The sequence below is a fragment of the Clavelina lepadiformis genome, chromosome 8, assembly GCF_947623445.1.
Source record: "Clavelina lepadiformis chromosome 8, kaClaLepa1.1, whole genome shotgun sequence".
In the NCBI taxonomy this organism is placed as follows: domain Eukaryota; kingdom Metazoa; phylum Chordata; class Ascidiacea; order Aplousobranchia; family Clavelinidae; genus Clavelina; species Clavelina lepadiformis.
In genome coordinates, this window is record NC_135247.1 from 12,692,344 (window position 1) to 12,716,057 (window position 23,714).

General features: G+C 34.9%; 2 protein-coding genes across 8 annotated transcripts in view; one reads left to right on the forward strand and one right to left on the reverse strand.

The window, feature by feature from the left end:
* Positions 1–7,422: 7,422 nt before the first annotated feature.
* On the reverse strand, positions 7,423–8,409 carry LOC143469419 (uncharacterized). The gene has a single exon (XM_076967112.1). It carries the CDS (start codon positions 8,407–8,409, stop codon positions 7,423–7,425), a length of 987 nt encoding a protein of 328 aa, XP_076823227.1.
* Positions 8,410–8,514: 105 nt separating this feature from the next.
* Positions 8,515–23,714, forward strand: part of LOC143469719 (putative voltage-dependent N-type calcium channel subunit alpha-1B) — a 42,759-nt gene continuing 27,559 nt past the window's right edge. The window contains exons 1-8 of one of the 7 annotated variants that reach the window (XM_076967513.1): positions 8,515–8,649; positions 15,859–16,142; positions 17,407–17,513; positions 17,838–17,977; positions 18,630–18,739; positions 18,880–19,029; positions 19,388–19,590; positions 22,336–22,439. In XM_076967513.1, coding sequence (XP_076823628.1) covers positions 15,860–16,142; positions 17,407–17,513; positions 17,838–17,977; positions 18,630–18,739; positions 18,880–19,029; positions 19,388–19,590; positions 22,336–22,439 — 1,097 coding nt within the window. In that variant the 5' untranslated portion in view covers positions 8,515–8,649; position 15,859. Of the gene's footprint in view, positions 8,650–15,071; positions 16,143–17,406; positions 17,514–17,837; positions 17,978–18,629; positions 18,740–18,879; positions 19,030–19,387; positions 19,591–22,335; positions 22,440–23,714 lie in introns of those variants that run through there. The other 6 variants (XM_076967512.1, XM_076967511.1, XM_076967510.1 and 3 more) reach the window with 6 other exon arrangements.

The following is a 23,714-nucleotide window of genomic DNA, read 5'->3' on the forward strand; positions in this document are numbered from 1 at the left end:
TATTATGTATTATACCCTTATCTATCTGATGAATTTTTAATGGAATATAATGCATCTACAGAGAAAGGACGTACTGCTGTTGGTGTTATGTACGTATTTTTTGAATTATTTAAATTGCGTTTATAAAAAATGGACGTTGGGTTTAATCACATCAGTAAGAAATTATCGAATGAACAAGTTTCTGAATTAAAAAAATATGTATTTCATATCATAAACAGTTCTGGTGTATTAAGAAAATGTTTAAAAAAAACTTAAAAATAGAATTTTCTTTGAAAAAAAACATCACTTTTTCTTACTACAACTGTAGTAATTGTAGGTTTCATAACATTAAATCCAATTATTTTGGGTAGTATGAGTGGTGCTGGTGTTTTTATACAAACAATGACAACTCATAAAAATTTTATTCAAAGAACTGAAGCTTGACATGCTTTTCACTTGTATCAAAAAATATTAAATAAAATGAAATAGGCTACATTTTGAGTTTAATGGAGTTTCTGGAGAGTTTAATAGCTTTTCAGAAAGTGAACTTGTCATGGCTGATGACCAAGTGCTTGATGTTTGTCAACCGATTTCTGAATGTTATGAGAAAAATTATTTGAAAAAATGAAAAACTTAAAAATTCATCCCAAATAGAATTATATTTTTCATAATATTTTAAACCACTTTCACATGAAAGTTGTTTACCAATTTCAATAATTATTAATGTTTTATTAATAAAAAAATTAGATTAGGAAATCTTGTATTACTTATTTTTTTAAATAATCTTCAACAAGATTCCAAACCTTCATAAATATTTCCATTTTATCTGGAGTAAGTATAAAGATCAGTTTCTTTCTAACGTGTTTACTTCTATCATAAACTGTTTTAGGTCTAATGACATTGTTTCGATTCTAATTAATCCATACATAAACAATTTCATATCTATGAGCTAAACCGCAACTTTTACATGATAACATTACTTTAACCACGATAATTTCCTAATTTTGACAACATTTTTCAAATCTTTCACCTGAATGGCGCTGTACGTTATATTCATAATCAAGTTGAGGTTTTTGAAATGTATTGCAATTAATACAAATCAAAACTCCATTAAAACTCTTAATGGTTAAATTTTTGCAGCATATCTCTTTTATTTTTTAAATAATTCCTTGTGAAGTAGTTTTATGACAGTAAGCTAAAGTGGTTATACCATCTTCAAGAATATATATCTTTTATCATCAAAACATGAAACGAATTTTTTGTTGATTTCTATTGAATAAAGTTGATGATAGTCACCTTTAATTGTTCTCATTGTACGAAACATTTGTTTGTCACCTTTCAGAGTATGTACATAATCTTGATGTTTTATATCTTTCTTAATAACATATTTTTAATACCATTTGTTTTTTGCCACCTTTCTCATTATTTGATAAATAGCTATACATTTTTGACCGAAGTCCTACTAATTCTACAGTTGGAATACCACCAGTTACATCTGTCATTACTTTGTTATTTTTTGAATCATAAAATTCTAAGTAATTACAAAAAACAAATTTTTCTTTGTCAACCCAGTAATCTTTGTACACATCTTCTGTTTCAATATCATATGTTAATGAATCTGTATCTGTGAATAAGAGTTTTGCTTTGTTACCATATTTCTCTTTGATGTAGTTATAATGAAAATCATACATCAATGTTTTTGAAAGTTCTAAAATATTCATTCCTACATAAGTTTGTCGATTGAGAACTAATTTTTATTTCAAATTTTGAACAGCTACAAGGTTTTCATTAAATAATTTGCAGCTAACAAAAGTAGGTTTTGAAACATGCTTTAATGATTTTTTCTGGTTCATTAATCAAATTACCATTAACTCTTTTACCAAGTTTTTCCCTTGTTTTACCTTAAACTGAATTATTCATAAGTTTAAACAAATCTTTCTCAAAATTTGATTTTGTATTTTTTTCTTTAGTGTATTGAATTCAATATATTTCTTTAACTGTGGTGATTGATTACATTATGATACCCGAGGTATTAATTTTCATACCTAGTGTAATGAAAGATATAATTCCAAGTTTTTGTAGTGAAGATCATAATTTTTCTTATATTTCAAGCTAGGTACTTTTTTTAACTTCAAATCTTTCCTGTATTTTATTTTTTTGTAATATGACAGTGGTCTTTAACGTTTGCATCGGTTTCTTTGAATTTTCTATTACAAATATGACAATTTATTACTGTTTTAAAGTTTTCTTTATCATCATCTGTTAAATTCATAGGTTGATTGAAATACTCTTTTTAATTTTTGACAATATTTAACCTCTTTCAATATAGCTTCCAAAAATTTATAAATAAAATTTTCACCTGAAGTGTGTTATTCGTCACCCCTGTATAATTGCATTGGTTTACTGAATTTATCATCATAGCAACAAACTAGTTCATAAGCATATCCACAGTCGATATGTTTTTGATTTTTTTAGTATAAAACTTTATATCAAATAGGTGACAGCTGTCAATCTTTTTAGTTATTGCTTCAAAATCAGAATATATAACAAATGGAACTTGTAATTGTTTGTGAAAGTTTTGAAATTTAGCAAAACTACCTTCTTTAGGCGTTTGTGTAGCTTGCTTTCCATTTATAGCAATGCAACTTGGTATATGTTATTGAAGAAAATCTCAGTGCTAAAACATTGTAAACAGTATCTACAGAAGTGTTTTCTTTCTATATGCTTGCTTTGATTAAACATAATCTATTGAATTCTTTTATCCAAACATAATGTGGTTTTTGAGCGTCAGTTATCAATAATAAATCCAGTTTCAATTACTTTTTTGGAAATTTTTAAAGAATAGGTTTTTTTTTTAGGATATTTTATTTTTAAGTTAGTTTTAGACTTAAGAAATTATTATTCATAATAATTACTAATACAATTGATAATATCATCTTTATATGTTACTTTTGTTTGTTTACTATTTCCCAAAAATAATGAAACTTTTTTATTTTTGCAATTTTTTCATCGGCTGGTCTGATATATCTAATTGATTCTTTTTTCTATTATAAGATATTTGTTTTAAGTTATTTTTAGACTTAAGAAATTTTATTATAATATAAAACAGGATAAATAAGATTATTAGTAACAACGATGACGTTTTATTTTCATCTAAAATATAAAGAATATGCTGGAGGTATTGATAGATATATTGTTCATGCTATTACACAAGTTCCAATATTGGGTGTTTTATATGGAGATGGATATTTCCAAACGATTGTTGCTGATGATTGGAAATCTATTTTTGTTTATAATTTCATTTGAGAATGTTTTCATGGATTACTCAATGACAATGAAAACGTTGAACATATCAATGAAAAATATGATGACAATAGATTAGAAAACCTAAAATTATATACATTACCAAAAGCATGTGAAGAATCAAATCAATTTGCAATAAAAATTTCTGGAAATACATGTATAAGTTATCTTTGGCAATATTATTTAAGAAATATTAACTAGCAAATGAGATTCTTAACATTTGTTAAATGTCATTATAATTCCCCATTAAAATTCACGTGACCCCAAAATTCTAGATTGTGCTGGTTCAAAATCTTAAAATCCTAAATTGTGCTAACACTCACTTAAAAGTCACGTGACCTCAAAATTCTAAATTGTGCTAGCACTCCAATATTGCATACTACTGACTTCCAACAGAGCAACGACCTTGTGCTAATTCACTGTAAAAGACACGCCGGAAGGAGCCGGTGTATGGGCATGCGAAAAGAGTAGCCAATCCTTTGTATAGCTGTTTTTTGCCAGTGTTAATTCCAGAGATGTACAGTCAGCACATTGACGAATCTCCGAGTGCGGGATCCTTTCCCTACAGCAAGATGGAAATGCATATGGCTTGGGGGACTTCAAGTGCAAGCAAAGGTTATGAGACCGATCCGGTGTTGGACTTCATCATTGAAGTAGTTTATGTTTAGAACAGCACCCAAATAGGTGGGTGAATTGATCCACAATAGCGAAAAGGCTTCCTTCAACGTGGAAATTAAAGGCGCATTGGGTAGACTATTGTTAATTCTATTACTAGCCTATATTGTTTTTGTATAATTTCTTCGTTGAACTAAGGACTGCGCATGCGAACAAAGCATGGAATACCAAACACAATCGTTCGAGACTTTGTGCAAACGTATACGCAATCGGATAGCACGAACATTTCAGATAAATTTTACGAATATTAATTACCAATAAGCTACGATTACACGAACATCGTATGCGATGAGCTTAAAATACCGCCCTGATTGGCATCGGACAACATCATATGACTATGGACACATATTATTAACTGTAAATCCGGTTTCATTCCGCTGTTTTGCAAAATTGTTGGGCACTATTTTACAGTTCATGTTCATTTGGCCTAACTCGGGATATTCCTGGACAAATTCTAGGAAACTGGTTGAGGTAAAAAATCTGATGCTGGGATAGAGCCGATAAATTGGTACTGCTAGGCCAAACCGGGACGTATGGTAAACCTTATCCCTAAGTGTTATTGCAATTAACGCTTGGTACCCTCTGGTTTTCGTGCTTTTTCCTGTTTACTGCAGTTTTTCATTTCTGGGATGCTCATTTACAGACAGTGTCAGCTATCTTAAATCCCCTCTCCAGATTGAGTAGGCAGTTGGCGATTGTTTAACTGCAGCTCTCTAGCTACAGACGCTCTTCCGTACTTAGTATTTTAACGTTTGGCAGTATGATTAAATTATAGTATAGACTTTGCGGTGTGCCGCGATTTGAAAAAACAATAACCAGGTAAAACGGAAGTCACGTTCATGTTACAGATGTAGCCTAATACCCGTGAGAAAATTTTAATCATGCCTTGGCTTGCTTACTTACGAGGGGAAAAACGTTCTGATACATGCACACCTTTTGTGATCGCAGACTTGTTTGCAACATAATCTATGTACTAAATGATGCCGTTATGCTTAGCTTTATTAAACGTAGAATCATTCATCTGAAATAATAGAATAAAGATAAGCAAAGAAACACAACCTCTCAGCTCAAAAGATGTTCGTTTGTTACAATGCAAACCGTGAAGTAATTGTAGTCCACAACGAAGAGAAACACGCTTGCCCGAAGTAGAAACAAAACACAAGAAATAATTAAGGTACAACGAGGCGAGTTAACGAAGAAATTACAATTTCATTACATTTTCACCTGTCCTATAATAAATTTGATCTAATGACTGTGGTTGTTATAATAGACTTGGTATTATACATGAACTTGGGCTTGCAATAAGCACGTACTCAAGACAAGGCGCTTCTTGAGGGCATGGTGAGAGATCGTTCAAAGACACTGTAGATTCTTGTTCGTCTGGCCGTCGGACGCGTGCATGCGTTGGATTCGTATCTATCAATTCAACTTCGTCTACCAAGGGATCGTATTTACTGTTGCTTACAAAACGTCGGAGGTACACTTTATTGGGAGCGATCAGCCATGATGGTATTGATGGCCCCAAGGTAGAGCGTTGGTCAAAGGAGAAAAATCTTTGATGAGGTGTCACATTTGATGCCGTGCAGAGCAGTGACCTTATGGAATGTAAGGCTTCAGGTAACACTAGTTCCCACTGGGATAATGGAAGTTTCCTTGACTTAGTATTAGCCTAACTGTTTTCCAGATTATACCGTTGTATCTCTCAACTTGGGAATTTAAAGTGGGGTGATAAGGTATTGTATTGGTGTTGTAAAAGATCTTTCCATTTCCGAGTAGCTTCGATGATTGCAGTCGCTTCTTTTTCTATAGCTGGATACTTCAATTCACTTCCGCGCAACATACGTGATATAAAAGCGACCGGTCGTCCACCTTGATTTAGAGATGCTGATACAGCAACATCTGAAGCGTCTCACTCGACAACAAATGGCGTAGTCTCATCAACAGACTTGTAATGAAAAGTGGTATATGGTACCTTAACCTGTAAGGTTTGCCCACTTCCTTACAAAGTCTGTTTATTTGTGTATATCTTAACAGTGAACTTTGATAGACTTCAGCAATAATGACACTGGAAAGACAACTGTATAATCTGATTATATTTGAAGCTTCTTTGAACGAATACATTTAGATAGAACATTGGGACAGCTACATAATAAAGTCGACCACTTTCTAGGGTTAACTTCGTAGACTGTGACGCATTGAACAACTATGAATAACAACACACGCAATGCAGGCATGCACGACATTTTTGTCACGACTTAATACGATAAACAGAGAGTAATTGATTACGTAACGCAATGCTTTGCTTTGCCGATTTCCGTAAACAAGAATTCTATGCGGCATTCGATTTGCAAGCAATTTTATAAAATCATCACAGACTGTAACGAGGTGGTGGCCAGTTCCGTTATAAGCTGGTGAAACGTTTGCTCGGCATCTTCACTGAGGGGAAAGGACTGGACTGTCGTTAGTGGCTTCACCTTGTTGGAAAACCATGGAATCCACTTCGAATAATAGACAGGAAGCCAAGAAGGCGTTGTAGAGCTTTTTTGTTCGGTGGGAGAGGATATTCTTGAAGTGGAGGTTGCCGGTCAGGATCTGGTTTGATTGTTTTATGTTGGACTTGGTAACCAAGAGCGTTGATTTGAGAAACCGATTTGACAGTCTTGCTTTCATTGAATGTTAGGTTTCGGCGTTTGAATACGCTAAACAGTTTTTTGACGTTATCGATCGTCATGTTCTTGTTGTGTCCTGCCGCAGACCGTGACGTCATCTTGGCATGCGAAAACGTCGTTCAGATTTTCTTGATCAATGATACGGTAAATTGCAGCTTCGAACGCTGTGTAGACACGGTCGGTTTCTAATATCGGGAACTGATGATATGCGGATTTCAAGTCGAATTTTGAGAAGACAGAGTACTTTGCAAGTTTATTTACCAGGTCATCTATTAGAAATGAATATGCATCTACGTTAGTATAAAGGTTAATCGTCTGTGAGTAGTCCACACACATTCGTGTTTTTCCTTCAGTGCGAACAACTACTATCTGTGCTCGCCACGGAGACCGACTAGGTTCAACTACATAATCATCTTGCATTTTTTTGATTTCTTCTCAAATAAATTGTTTGTCAAGTTTGCTATATCGTCGTGATTTGACTGCAATAGGTTTTCAAAATTTTAGTAACTGTGGAAATAAGGTTTCGGTTGGAATACTCGTCGCTGGTAAGGCACAGACTATGGTTTAGGGGTAAAGTCTTCCTCCCTACCACAATATTTGATTATGAGCCGATTATGCCGATTATGCCGCTTCTGGAATACTTGGCCTAAGATCACGTCGCTGCATAAGTTGTCCATGATACTTGGTTGAACGTTTTCGTATTTGCGGTTGATAACGACTATGTCGGTTGTGCAGGAAACTAACATGGTACATCTTAAGCTGCTTTGTGCCATAGATACTTCTTGACGTGTTGAGGTTAACCTATAATAATTATTGGAAGATTGAGTGATTTTGCGGTGACGGTATTAAAGCAGTTATCGGAACTTCCAGAGTCAACCAGTGCGCATAGGTTTTGATCACGTATTGATATCATTAGCACCGCTTCAAGTAGGTAGTGCGAATAAATGGCACACAAGGTCGGTGTAGCTTTTGCTACTGTAGCGACGGTTTTCGAAGGGTATTTACTTTTACATACCTTCAGGAAATGTCCAATTTTACCACGTTTGTTGCACGTGAGATATCTCGCTGGACAAGATTTCCTCTCATGGAAATTATAACCCCAGAAATAGCACTTTTTCTTCTCTAAAGAAGCTGCGATGTACGTCGCTTTCTCGTTAAGCTGCTCTCCTTGATCCCCTATTTCATTTCTGATATGAAGACTTTGCGGGTTTGTGGAGGCCGATGAGCATGTTGTGCTGTATGGAGAGGCATTCTTGATCGCCATGTCTAATGCGTTTACGTGATTTACTGCTGATTCGAGAGAAAAGGTTGTATTTTCTAGAAGTCTATGACGGATTGAGGGAGATGAGAGACCGTTAATAAACGCATCTCTACTGAGTTCTTTGCGATACTGTTCCCCAGTAACATCTTTGCACTGGTGGTTTTTGCTGAGTATTTGTAACGTTTGCATAAACTGCGTTGGGGACTCGTTTGGTTGCTGCTTTCTAGTTGCCAATAAATGGCGAGCAAAGATTTCTTTCGGTTTCTGGACAAGTAAATTCTGCAAGATTTCAACAGCAGAGTCGTATGTATTGCAATCTTCTATAAATTCAAATATCTCCGCAGAAACAAAATTCGTCAATAGTTGCGGTTTGTTGATAGGAGCTGTAGGAATTTGTTCTCTTGAAAGTTCAGGTAGGAAGTTATCAAACGTTCTTTTCCAATGTTTCCATAGTTTGCTGGCGGTTTCGCCATTGGTGTCAACTTCTAGCTTGGCAGGTTTCAGCGCACTTGTTTTAGACATGTTATTGTTGGCCTACAAATTACGTTTAAAAAATTGTACTAAATGATGCCGTTATGCTTAGCTTTATTAAACGTAGAATCATTCATCTGAAATAATAGAATAAGGATAAGCAAAGAAACACAACCTCTCAGCTCAAAAGATGTTCGTTTGTCACAATGCAAACCGTGAAGTAATTGTAGTCCACAACGAAGAGAAACACGCTTGCCCGAAGCAGAAAAAAAAACACAAGAAGTAATTAAGGTACAACGAGGCGAGTTAACGAAGCAATTTTCATTACAACCTACAATACAGTTTGATTTTTTAGAAATAAATGCAATATTTGTTTCAAAAGAATAACTGGTCAAATAATGTTCTGTATGTTTGTTGCCGTATGTTTTGATGTTCGTTTAAATTAGTGTTATTTCTGATGATAGTTTTCTCCTAATATATCTGCTGCAACAAAAAATAACTCATACCACACAATCATTATATTTTAAACAGTGTTGGAAAGAGCAAGATTTAACAATAACATGTGACAAAATCGATTTACCATCAACTGAAACGCCTTTGATTGGAAAAATTGATCGTCTTTGCAAACTAACCAATGTTGATTTTCCAACACAACATTGGTCACTGTTATACGCTATTAGGACGACTGTAAATTACAATTAAAATTGCGTATAACATGTAGCAAAAAGTAATTTAAAGAAACATGCATGCTGGCGAAGTAAAAAGCGTTTTTTTGCAAACCTGGACATGGAGACAGCATGATGTTATGTTAAGACAACATGTGCGTCTTGGGAACCAGATAGAGTGCAAGCTTTCTGAAGAGTAATCGGATTAATTGTTATATGATACAGAATATAGTTGATTTATGTTTTATTAATCGGGTCAATATATGGTTTGACCCCAAAAAAATTCCTACAAAAGGTTTTTCAAGGGTTTCTTGTAGTATTCATTATCAAGAATAATATATTAAAAATCTAGGAGAATCAGAGCACCGAAAAGTTTTCATTTTCAAGATGGCCGCCAAAACTGTATAATGACAATAATTTACTTAATATTCATGCTAGAGCTCTAATTCTTGCGTCTATTCCTAGGTTTTAGGTGGTAAGGAATTCAATAAAACAATTCAAAATAGAATTAACTCATTAGTTTAATGGAAAGACTTATATGAAACAAAAACAATAGTGAAACACTGGCAGTATAAGAATCACACACCACTTATTAAGTTATTTACATTCAGTTACTTAATAAGTCATGGTCATCATCTTCATCCAGTAATGACTGATTGTACGTATTGTCACAGGCATCAAGTTGGCACTGTCCACATGCTGAGGAACAGGGTAGATTATTCTGCCTACAGCTACACCTGGCAGTGCTACAGGCAGTTGTGCAGTTGCAGTGGATAATGTTCAAGAGGGAATCTGGGGCCGCATTCATGTCTGACTCTGTTGGCACAAACTGACTGCCTTCCATTTTCCAACCCCACCCGCAAGTTTCCATATCACTCTCCTGTCCTAGCCAGACCATTATTTGGTAGTAAACCCTCAGAGAGTGAAATTTTGTTGATGACTCAGTAGGTGGTAGGCGTTCTGGTGTCACAAATGATTGGGAAGAGACTACTTTTTTTCTTAGTACTCTGTAGCGCAATGACGAGAGGGAATCCGTCCGCGTGCCCCCAAAAATCACAGCCATCGCTTGACAACCTTTGTTCACAATGGATGCTGCTGTCTGCTTTGGAAGAAGGAAGTAATTGGCACAGTCTTTCAGAGTAGCATCACCCTTCACCAGCTTGTGAAAGACAGATTTCTTACCCACACCAAAGATTCTTGATGTTGTGTCACATCCAGTGTAGGCATGTAGAAAAAGTAACTGGGAACATAATTCTTCACCCATCACCATTTTCAGTTCATTTGTATGATACACTTTGTCAGCATTTGCCTTGTCGGAACGGAAATATAGATCTTTGTTTGCTTGTTGCGCATAATGAAGGAGCAGGACCAACAGATCTGTGTCTTCTCCAATCAACGTTGTCGAGTGTGACACTGCACTAAGAATAGCAGCCTTCACAATCGGAACATCAGCATCCCCTTGGGGCATTGATCACTTTGCAGCCTTTACCCCGAAGTGTTTCACTGATCAGGTCGATCATTTTTTGTTTGTTCATGTCCCTTGAGAGAAACTCATCCTTCTTTCCATCAAACACTGTCTCTTCCGTAAACCTTATGACTGCATGCACATTCTTCCCACGCCTCTGGTGTGTGTTGTCCTTGATTGCCGGTCCTCCTAGGTACCCGTCAAAAACAACCGTTGCCCTTTGATAACGCCGAGTTGTGAATTCAGCATATGATTGTGCAATGGAGCCGTAGGTTTCTCCCCTCTTCCATGGTAGCCGCTGTAGTAGTGAACCTTCATCTATGACGTAGTGTTGAGTTTTTGGTGGAGTGTCTCCTATGGATTCACGAATTTCTCTAACTGCTTTGGTTGTATAGTCTGTGATAGCATTCGCAAGTTGAGACTTATCAGGCTTCCGGAGCACTTTCCTTGCTTCAAAAAGTGCTGGAGGGAACGGGCTCAGTTCATACTTCAAGATATCTTCGAGAGATAAGACCCCTAGTTGTGAGACAACTAGGAAACGTTGAAAAAGCAAACCTGGGTCAATCGTTCTTTCAGGTGTCACATTCACTAATGAGACATTTCCAAATGTCTTTCCTACAAATAAGGAACTCAACAGTGTTCGCAAAGTTTCAGGCAAGTACATTAGAGCAGGACCGAGATTGAGTGCGTCTGTGCTTGGATAGTGATCATTAACAGATGGAACATCATTTCTGATGTCACTTTTGATGAGCCTTGCCGCAGTTTTAATTATTTCTCTCTTTTGTGACTCTTCATCATCCTCATGCCTTGTTTTTAGGTAATGAGATAGGAGGATTTCGGATGTTTCCTCTCTCATAGTGACAATGTCATGAAGGCCCTGACCTTCAGCTATATAAATAGATTCACCGTATTGTTTCTGTAATTGGGTTTTCAGATATTGTGATCCATAAGGAAGGCAATCATCATTTGCTAAAAACTCCTTCATTTTAGATCTGAGGTCTGATATCGTTAACTGTTCTTCATCATTCTGTTCAAGATGGGAACACATCTTTAGAAATGCCTGGTCCTGTTCCTCATCCTTCGGTCGCCCTGATTTTCGACGTTTTGCCTCAGATACTCTGCCGTATTGCAAGGGTACGTTAAATCCAGATCTAAAATTAACACTACAAGAATGATGGTATAAACAGTCTGCAGCATGCAAATCGCCACCGTAATATTCAATACGACCTTTCACGGTGAATGACCAATCGTCAGAACGTCTCTCACAACACTCTAATATAGTCCTTGCAAAAACATCTGTTTTAACGAAACTAAAGCCAGGTCTGTCCGTGAGAACTCGATTCCCACAAAACAAACAATCAGTCTTACTGTCGAAATTGCCATCAAGAATTCGAACACTTCGTTTCCTCGTGATGCCGGACTCACTTTCCTGTCTGTTCTTCTTAAGCTGTATATCGACGGGGTTGGTGTAACGTTTACGACAGTCTATGTGTACTTTTCGACCAGCTGTCACAACAATATTGTCCCCTCTATTAGTACTGGCAGTATTAATCCCATCAGCACCCTTTTTACGTAGTATACTAGAGGCTTCAGAAGCTTGAATTTCCTTGTCACAGATCGGGCAGAGGTCTTCGTAAGCATTCGTGTCCATACCTGAAAAAGAAAAAGAATTAGAATAGAATTATAGGTTATGGTTATGCATTCAATATTGATATAGTCATAGTCAAGTTGCTCACTACTTAGGCTACGTCAACAAATTCATAAGTAAAACAAAAATAGGTCTACATACCGTTTTCTTGTGACGTCAAACGCAGGTAAAAATGCAAACGTGAAGTAAAATCCTCAAATGCAGGCCTAACTTTAAAACAGAAAATGCCAAAACTTGCTAAAGTAAATAATTAAATAACAAAATGTTGAAAAACACAAGATTATTATTTTTTAATAAAAAATATCAAAAATATTTCTCTTTCTCCTCGATTTTTAATATGTTATTCTTGATGATAAATACTACAAAAAACCGTTGAAAAACCTTTTGTAGGAATTTTTTTGGGGTTCAAACCAAAAATTTCATATATTGACCCGACTATGTACATTTTATATTCATTCAGAATATTTTGCTTTCTATCCTTGAATGAAACTTTTATGACAATGTATACGTATAGATATTGGCCTGTCGTACAGATGGTATTTTCATTAAGAGATCAGGAATAGCCTTTGTACAGTATCTTCATTGTTATCATACACGTCGTTGTTACTGTATGTGCGTATAAGCGATAGGCCTATACTGTATAATTGGATATACACAAACCCATATGTAACATAAGAACTCAGGTGCGTGCGCTTACAGAAATTATTCTACTGAAAGAAAGAAAGAAAGAATTAGATCAAAATTTAAACAACTACCGTGTAGCAAAGTATACAATACAAAATTAGACAAAATACAGTCAAAAATTTCATAAAAGTAACATGAATCAAGAGCAATAGCTCAGATCAGCGGATATCAAACATAACGCAGAAGTTTCAAATTTGTCAATCTATCTTCACAAAACATTATACGTGCAAAACTCTCTGGAGATGTAATTATAAAATCACAAGATTTCTTAAATTTTGTTGAAATCTTGTGCTCACATGCTTTAAAAAAGTAAAGCCAGTTTAGCAAATTAACAAGATCGAAACTGGTTTTTAGATTTGTATTTTTTATAAGAATTTTTACAATCGGTAGTTTTTCTGTAGCATCGAAAGAAATCTTGTTATCCATGTAATTACAACAGTATTGACTGTTTCGCACCACATGGGTGAGAGAAGAAAAAAGAGAAAAGCAGAAAAACTCATACATAATCCATTACGTTGATTAAATCGTGGTTTTGTTGCATATCTCGAGTGTCATTAGTTCTCTTATAAAAAGTTTAAAATTCATTTGAACGTTTTTAATGTTTTTCTTACATACGAATATTTATTTACAAGGCTTCTAGACTTAGCCCGATGACTTATAATTTTATCATCGGCTTGATTATAAATGTACATGATACTAACAACAAGTCTTCTAATTGCCTTGATCGGAAACGCCTAGTTTTGCATTAGGCCTATAATTTCTTGGCAATATTTGGCATGCAGGCATAAACGAAGGTTTCGAATATTTACCTGAGCACCGGTACGTAAAATCAATCCCCTTTGAAACAACACGTTTAACAGTATGTAACACAGCAGTAGTTGCAAACAATGCCAGTCTTCGTCGTGGGTTTTATATATATTTTTTTCAAACAGCAGTTGCTTATTTACACTTGCTGGCAGTTATTTCTTTATCAATAGCCGCCTAAGCTTGGTTGTTGTTATTAAATCACATCTCGTTCTTATGAAATTACAGTTTTAAAGATCGGGTGGTAAGGGCTTCATACAGCAGGTGAGTAGGCTATAGAACTTTGAGTTTGTGCACATTCTTTTCCGAAAATAATGTCTATTTATACCCTGTGCTATGTACATACTGTTTTGCAATCCTGATAGGTTTATCAACTGATGATAGCATTTATAAGGTTTTAGGCTTGTGTAAACAAATATGGTATACGACATACGGTAAACCTTAAACGTGCCACCTGTTTATAGGTTTTCTATTGATCAAGGTGTTAACATTAAACATGGTTCTACCATCACTCTAGTCAGCAACTAGTATCTAGAAGCTTTGCAACATAAGCAATTTGAAAAACTGTTTTCATAGTTGTTATTGATTAGTAACACTCATTTTTACCAGGAATTTTGGTATAAGGTGTTTACTGTTTAGCTCACAATTTGTGGCTGTGTTATAGTGAAAAGCTCATACAGAGTCTCTTACCTTCTCTAAACGGAAATTGGCTTCAATAACTTAAAACTTAACATGCAAGTAACAACCGGGAAAACTTTCTAAAGTTATGTTGGCTATGCTTACTGCAAATATTTCGGGAAAAAAGTATCACAATTGTCGGGAAAGATCCAAAATTATCCCAAGTTGTAAATCGTAAAATGTGACTTGGTATGTTTAAAAGACTTGACCCAGAATACGTGACTGAGTCTACTTGTTTTTGTGACTTCACTTGTGTCACTGTCATTAAGACTTGCTTGCATCACTGGATATAAGTGCTACAAGTAAGCGTGTTTTTGGAGTGAATTTCGTTAATAATAACATCAAATTCTTTAGCTTCTATTGCCAATATGTCCGGGCCTCTGTTTGCCGATATTCAAATCTCAGAGAATGTAAAAATTCAGCTTCTGCTCCTGACAGTTTTAACTTGTACCTTAATTAATTCTAACAAGATAGCTTATACATTATGCCATTGACTGTGTCAGTGAACCGAAACAGAAAGCTGCTATTGCATATTTAGATGTATACCGGAAAGAAAGGGCATGGTACGTCAAACTGTTTATAGTAATTAAGTTTTCAATAAAGTATGAAGAATTCTATAGAATTTGAAGAATTGCTGAAAAATATACAGCAGAGATTTAAATCGTTGATTTAAACTATTTTGGCGCTGTTTCTTTTCCTTCATTGCGTTGTAGCCTACCGCTTATGAATAATTTAATTTATACTGATCCAGAAAAAGCAAACGCAGCTTGCTACTTTGACGAGCGAAGCGAAACGGGCGTCATTTTTGCTTTAGGTGGTGTACTACTGTATACCGTTGGTTCACCAAACAGTCTGCCGAGAGCGGTATGGAACTAAAGCAATCGTTGGCAAAAGGCCTACTTAATTAAACGAAGTTGTATTAGCCTATGTTATGAACAAGATGACGAAAAGATAGTGATACAGATTACTAAAGGCTAAGATTTTGATGTTTTGCCACCTGCTAGATTCTTCAGGTTTTGGACATAAAAAATCATGCACAGATAGTTTCGACTGCAACATAAATCTCTGTATTACATTACACTGCAAGCACGGTAGTTCTAAGTTTGTTTCCACATTTGTACATCGATCCCATTCTATGTATTTGTTGTTGTATGTATATCGTAAATCTATTATTAAGTTTTGAAGAAAGGGTTAGTAAGTCTAGTTCAAACTTGCAGAACTAGTCATATTACCTGGGGCGTAGAAGCGCATGTTCTTTAATATGCGACGTTTTGGTCTCTTGTTAAAGTTGTGCTATCTATATAATTCTTTACCATTGGTGCCAACTACTTTACTCTGAGTTATCCCAAGGAATATATTTAAAATCGTAGAAAGATAGTCCTTGGTGTTTTGATGTCATGATGTTTCTCCTATAAAGTTATTCTCGAAAACATGAAATTCTGGTATATTTTACTACATTGTATTGATCCACTGTGATTTGTTATGTTTATCGTATTTAACTACTTATATAACGTATATACGTACTTGTTTATTTTTATCAAATTTTGCTTATTTAGAATGAGTCGGTTTATGGAAGAATCGTACGGTAACAAACGCTATCGTGTTGCTGGAAGCGGAATGAGCGGTACAACAGGCAGTAGAGATACTGACAAAGCGAAAATGAGAGTAGGGCGGGCGCAAGGTGCACCATATAAAATGACCCTTGCACAGCAAGCTAGAACAATGTCGTTGTACAAGCCTATTCCAAAGAAGACTAACTTTATCAAAGCAAACCGCTCCCTCTTCATCTTTGGGGTGGATAACGTTGTAAGGAAACTTGCCAAGCGGATCATCGAATGGCCATATCCTTTGATAAATGGTTTTTGTGCGAGAACTTCCCTTTTTTCTTTATTTCTTATATATTGTGTATACGCATGATATAGGCTACCTTTATATCTATAATGCTACGCACTATGTTGCTTAACTTATGTGCTAAGTTAATTTTTTTATGATAACACTAAAATAAAATATATAGCGCTCTTTGAAAGGCGGAAATCATACAAAATACAAATGCTCGTTAAGTCAACAACACGAATATTACGCTTGTTAAGTCAACAGTAAAAGCCAAGGTAAGATGCCGAACCATGACGCATTAGATAGGGCGGACTACTCATGAATAATAGAACGGTCAGCTTCTGCGTTTAATGGGTGCCAAAGAAAAATCAATAAGCCTGTTGGTTTGGCTTATTTTAACACTAACTATATCTGGGCCATTGTGTAATATAGCATAAATTACAGTCTTTTCTTAGGGTTTTTTTCGCACTTTTTTTCTTTACACTTGTATTAAACACATGGTAAACAAAGTCGTAAAATTACGGGTAATTTCAAATGCGAATAGGATATACTACAAAATAATCCTATATTGCAAGTATTCTGCAGAATCGTTATGAAATAGATTTCTTTAATTTTATCAGCCATGGGCTAATTTTGTAACATAAATGTGTTTTTGCTTTTTTCATGCATATACACTCATTTTTTTAGAAAAGATATTTTTTATTTGTTTCGTTTACTGTTGCTTGTTTGCTGTGCTATTATTTAATAGGAATAGTATGAAATTTTTGGAATAGAATCAAAATTTAGCACTAAACTCCAATTCTATTGTTTTCTGAGCTAATTCGGCCTTTGCTTAGTGAAATTTGGTTTAAGACAAGATAAATCTGTGCCCAATCTTGAGAGACTGAATGTCAAGTTATTAGAAGCTCCAACCAAAAGTTTCGCTTTAAACTGATTGTATTTCATTTGGCAGCACAATGATATCTACGATGTACATAACGACGTAACGACCAGTGACATTTTTGATGAACTAACAGCTCAGCGATCAATACAAAACCTGCCTGGTCTGACAAAGGCCTCTATAACTGAGCAAACATTTTAAATCGTTGAAGATAGGAAATAAAGTATTTTTATTTTATTTCTTATAAATTTTCGTGACACTCAGTGACTCCCAGAAAGCTTTCTGCGGACCCCATGCAGGCTGAGAACCATTGAATTAGAAAGATATGGGGTAAAATAATTCTCACCATAATACGGTACAAGTTATGTTCTTTAACAGAATTTTTCTTTTACTCCGTTTGAGTATTTGATTCTAGCTACAATTGTCGCAAACTGTTTCGTCCTTGCGTTGGAAGAACATCTCCCACTGGATGATAAAACTCAACGAACGTTCAAATTGGTTAGTAATGTAGTTAATTTTGGGTTGTCATTTGAAGAATTGCTGAAAAATGCTATCGGTTAACGTCATTAACTTCGCGTTGATCGCAATTTGTTTCACCTACACTTTAGCAATACTAAATACAATAATGACACAAGAATGAAAAACTTTACAATAAATATTTAGCATGTTGTATAGTGCTGTATATATATACCTACACCAGATATTGTTTTTCTGGAATCTTATTTATTCAAGTATAGCAATGCAAAATATGCAACGCTTAGTGCAGTATTATGGTTGTGGTTGTGATTTGTATTTTAAATGTCTTTGGTAACCTCGTTACAGGGACGCACTGAGCCTTATTTTCTTGGGATATTTATCGTTGAAGCAGCCGTGAAAATATTAGCTCTTGGTTTTGTCCTACACGAGAATTCTTATCTTCGCTATGGCTGGAATATTATGGATTTTATCGTTGTCGTTACTGGGTAAGAAAATGTAGCAAACCTCGTGATCAAAGTATTTTGTTTTATTAACTGAAATCTGAATAGAAAAACAGTTCAAGTACAGTAAAGAAATGCATACCCATGTGAATGCTTAATTGAAAAGGAGTTATGACGTAATAATCTCAATACTTTATCTTGAATTATGGACCTGCTTTTGTATACCTGACCCAGCAAAAATAGCAATACCGTCGCATGTACCCGTAATGTTCTTTGAATTTCGAAGAGTGTTGAGTGTTGGTGTCACTGCACGTCTTTCACTATACAGGCTTTAATTATTATGCTTCTTTTGCGTTTGTATTGTTTACCGATATTATTTGCCTATCTTTAACAACAAATTTTGTGCTTTGTGCTTTGGGCAAACTGTCATTTCTCGAATCAGAATATAAAACCAATCTGTTTTTAATACTACAAAAATAATATATCCTTGCAATGAAGTTACCTGATTTTCAATATTCAATTATGGCAAAAAGTATCAGGTTAAGTCAAATGGTAAAATGAAGTACTTTTGTTATAAAAATATACATGAAAGCATGTCATCACAAGTCATATTGCACAAAGAGTGATAAAATTAGTGACCTAAAATTAATCAAACCTGCATAAACTTCTATCATTTTACCCGTTTATACCTCATCAGATGCGTAACTTACTTCGATACGGGACCTGGTTCCAGTTCTCGGTCAGGATTTCAAACTCTTCGTGCTGTCCGCGTTTTACGACCGCTGAAGCTTGTGTCTGGAATACCCAGTGAGTATCACAGAAATTATGGCCGTTATAAACGTATTAAAATGTTCATAAACTTTAGTCTTTATCGTTCATTTGCAAAATACAGTGTTGTCTAAACAGCACAAACACACAACAATTCGATGCGTTTTTTTTGAGTTTAGGTCTTCAGGTAGTTTTAAAGTCTATCATGAAAGCAATGGTTCCACTTCTTCAAATCGCTGTTTTGCTATTGTTTTTTATTGTTGTTTGTTCCATTGTTGGGCTCGATTTTTATATTGGGAAATTCCATCACACTTGTAAGAACAAAAATGGTACGTATTTTTAAAAATTAAGTTTATTACTGGTTTATAAATAGCATCCATAGGCGTAAAGCTTTAAAATTCTATGAGTCTACTAAACTCCAAAACCTTTTTATGAGCGCATTGCAACCACTGAGCTTGACAGCTAAATGTATAGGTTTGCATACATTTCCTTGCAAGTTAAAAAACACTATTGGCAAATGTTAACCTTTGACTGCATTAATTCCCTGCTTTGTGATGTTGGTAAGTAATAAAAATCAGGGTCTGCGGCAGACCCAAGCACATTTTCTGCATCTACCGCGCATTCCCGGCAGACTCAGACTTGACACCTATGATAGCATCTACTATATTTACAGCTGTGTTTGGTTAGGTGAGCAAGTGGAAGAGAATCAATTATGCAACCCCAATGCTACCCCAGGTAGCAGTTTGTATCAGTGCAAAAACAATTCAACATGCCAAGAGTGGCCGCTAGGTCCAAACTACGGCATAACCACATTTGATAGTATTGTGTATTCTATGCTCACCGTTTTTCAGTGTATCACTATGGAAGGTTGGACGGACATTTTATATTTTGTAAGTACTTCATATTTCTTAATAACCACTGTTTTTAGTCTTAGTTGACACCTTTAAGTTATATTTGTTAATTCAGTATATGTATACAGAAAGTCGAATGCACTTAATCCCAATCTTAACTTTTGTATTTACGTTGAATGAGCTGCTGGGGTTTGGTCCTAGGCAAGTCTATTAGAGATATGCAAAAACCTGGATTAACTTGCTTATCCCGGGTTGATTTTTTTATACGTCATAAACCAAATATTGATGTAATAAGTAGATAACTGCGCAATACGTAGTCACTGTCGAATGAAAACGTTTTATATTTGTGGGTAAAATTCCCTTTTTCTAATTTTGAAACGAAACCACGGCAGAATGAAGTTAACTTCAAAAATGTTGCATACCCCTCGTTGTTTTTCTAAAAGCAGATACAGTAGGCCCCGACTAAAAACGCAATTACGAAAGAAGCTTAGTAGTGTTATTTCACTGCGTTGATTCTTTTTGTCCTTGACCAAAGAACAAAATTTCAGTCACAATATAAGCTTCGATAACTGAAGATAAATAAGATGAAGGTTACGAATTTATACCACTAGCTCGACAATATAGTCTCACTAGAACGTTTCTGTTGCTATATAATATACTCATTATAGTGAGAACCGTGCACAGGGCTGGATCAAGACGGTTAAAGGCCCTAAATATTAAACAAATTTGGTATACAATTGCAAAAGAAATACAGTACTGTATAAACAATAATAAACCTAAAAAATATCTTTTATTTTATGTAGTACTCAAAGTTAAATAAACCTGTCTGCATGTAAGTACAAAAAATTCATAACTGATGATTAATAATAATTAGTCTTTTCCACTTTTTGGAAGCAAATTAAAAATCTTGTCTAGTGCCTGGAAAAATTCGAATTAATTTTAATTGATACTTGTTATATATGACTCTTACTGTATACAGTATTAAAGTAAGAGATCTATTTCGGAATTTTGACAAAACTTTTGACTGCTTTGCGCTGCTTGTCACCGTGAATTTAAACCTTTATGCAATTACTTTGGATATTTTGAAATTTCGATCAAACTGGATATATTTCATATATTTTATTGCACAGTTTAATTCGTAACAATATACATCGTTATTCTTTCTATTAAGATATATGATTTACATTGTAAATATGAAAATTTTGCTTTTTATCAGCATATAAGTACAGACTGCTTCAAAAGCACATGAAATTTGCGCAAAACTTAAAAAATCTTTTTTGATTTAAAATGAAATATTAGATGCTCCCGATCATATTCCAAAATATAGCAAGCAAAAGTGCTCTTCAGTGTTCATGGCAATGAAAGTTAACGGTCAAAGTTACGGAATTTATAACGCTTTCCGGTACAGAACTTTTCATAATGAACACTTCCTCGAAATTGTGATAACCAACCAGAAACAATCCTGAATGTATACAATACATATATTAAATGAGATACATCAAAATCTTCCAAAACCAAATTCTCTATTGATAATAACCCCAATATCAGATTGATACTCAATCCTTTTTAATCCGACTGATACTTGTGGTTTTTGGTAGCTCGGGATTTTGTAGATTTGGTAAATTGTTATGAAGTTTAAAGTTTTCAGCATGTAAAATATTGTCAAAATTTCGTTCAAACTGAATAAAGTTGATCGAGGTAAAGTTTTTCGGAATTATGTGGGCCGGGAAAGTATTTTTTGGGAAAGGGAGCGGGTCCCGAAGTTACGCCAGTTGACAGCAATGTTAAGAATATTAAAAACATATAGGTTATCAAACTTGCATTTTAATAAATTCAACGGTGACATAATAAACACACAGAACAGAGTGTGCTATATGTTGACATGCGTGGTACGTCAGGCAATGAAAACTACTCCGAAGCACCGACAGTTTTTAAAAAATCTAAGAACTTACGAGCTGCTACTCGACATTTATTCTGTTTCTTGTAATCTGATACCACAGTTTTATTTAATAAATTACGCAAAAAATTTAGAAGTTGGCTCATTTCTCGTAAGTTTACTTAAATTTCAGTGGTTTATCCAGCCACGATGCTGTTTGGCTCCAATGGAAGACATGATATTCCCTTTTACTTGATGCCCTAAGGACTTGCTTATTTAGCTTATAGGTTAATCCAGCACAAACTGTGCATATGGCCTCTAGTACTAGATGTGCGTAAGTTGCGTCACTTCCATATATGGAAAGTAAGACCTAGCGCACTAGGTCTAAAGAGTGGACATGGAAACGGGGTACGCCGACAACCAGCTCGAAAGTTTCTAAACGTTCGCTAAAAGGTGAAGTCAGTTCTTCACAAAAACATTTTCCCACGTGACATTACTTGTGGTAGGAAGGCAGTAAAAGCAATAATGTTGGATACTTTTTGGGCACACCTTGTATACCTGCTGTATTTTTGTTAAATCATAAGACGAGAAAATAAATAGCACTTATTTTTTCATTGCAAAGGTTGCAGTACATCTTGTCAACGTACAGGATAGTAACTTTCATGCTCTAGGCTTACTAAAACGTCATCGGAGATCACCACAATTTGACATTTTCCATGTTCGCAAAATTTTCGCTAAAGTTTTACGAAGTCGCATGATGTACTAGCAAATTTACAAATAAATATGTAATGCAATCAATTGGTATTTAGTTACAGAATGGCTGTTGCTAATTTAAAACAATAAAAATGCGCCAACCATGAATATCTTTTTGACATTGGTCAGGTTTAGATAAAATGTATTTCTTGCAGGCTGACGATGCCATCGGCAACTATTACAACTGGGCCTATTTCATGATGCTAATAATAGTGGGGTCATTCTTCATGTTAAATTTAGTCTTAGGTGTTCTAAGTGGGTAAGATATTTTTGTAACTATGGTGAGCTTTGTTGTAGTTGTCCAACGACACTCATCATGCACGTATAGTTGTTCATATACTACTATCTGTATCTTTGTGTAGTTACGCACGTAATCTGTTTAGCTTCTTAATATAAATTGTTGTGTATGGTGTAAGTTGAATTCTTTAATTCACATGTCATCAATCATCATGAATATTCCAGCAAAAAAAGCTAAAATTGGTTTGCAATAACATGCTTCAGTTCGGTTACAGCAAATGTTTAATTAGTTAAACTAAACTCCATCCTAATTGACTGGTGCATGCTGCGTAGGGTTAGCACTTGAAAACTGAGGTTGCAATAAAGTCAACTCAAGAATTAAAGTCAAAAACAAGTAACGGTAATAAAACCCATTGCTGCAGGATAGAATAAACCAAATTTGTAAATGTTTGAATCAAAGACATAAAATTTGAAGTAATATAGATTTGAACTAATTCTTGTATTAGTGCATGTTTTAATCCTACTTTGGCAATATATCTTGGTGTTTAGGATGGAGTTCATAGTGCGAAATTTGCCTTTTTCGAGTAAACAGTGTTATTTTGCTTGGATAGTTTTTGTAGTGAGGGACAAGTCCAAAAGCAAGTTGGTTTTTGATCGAAAAGTAGCTGTTAGTAAACATACTTGTAAAAGGATTTTTAATACTATGTAGTGGTTAGTTAAGCAGTTATCGCCAAAATTGTATCAAATTTGGTCTTCTATTATGACGAGAACGGCGGTCGTTACGACGTTGCAATCTAAAGATTTGTCTGATTAATTATTGGTGCTTGTATTAGGTATGGTAAGCTAGCTAGATTTGTATGGAATACGTCTCCATGGGTAGGTGATTACTACTATTAGTAGCAGGTAACGTTTTTTTTCAGCATAGAAATATCACAGATGACAGTACATAAACTGGTAAAGCATTCCTGTTTTTACCGCAGATACCGGTACTGGACTGGGTTAGTGCCAATAGCCAGAAGTGAACTGTAGTATAGGCTAACATTTACATTAACCTGTACAAATACACCAACGGTAAGCTAGTTAAGGCTTATTTAACGCAAAAGTTCATGTTATACACATTATGCTATAATTATAACTATTACTTTTTACTTGTCGGTCACTGGAAACGTTATAATTATAAGCTTACTTGATCCATAATCCTGAGTCAACCCTATTGTTTTTTACGTTGTGATGTGATAATAATCGCCATCTTGATCATAATTAAGCGATGAATTGGCGTTATCTTTACCACTTATTT

Excerpts from the sequence above, each read along its gene's own strand:
- LOC143469419 (XM_076967112.1), bottom strand. The coding sequence starts at position 8,409 with ATGTCTAAAACAAGTGCGCTGAAACCTGCCAAGCTAGAAGTTGACACC.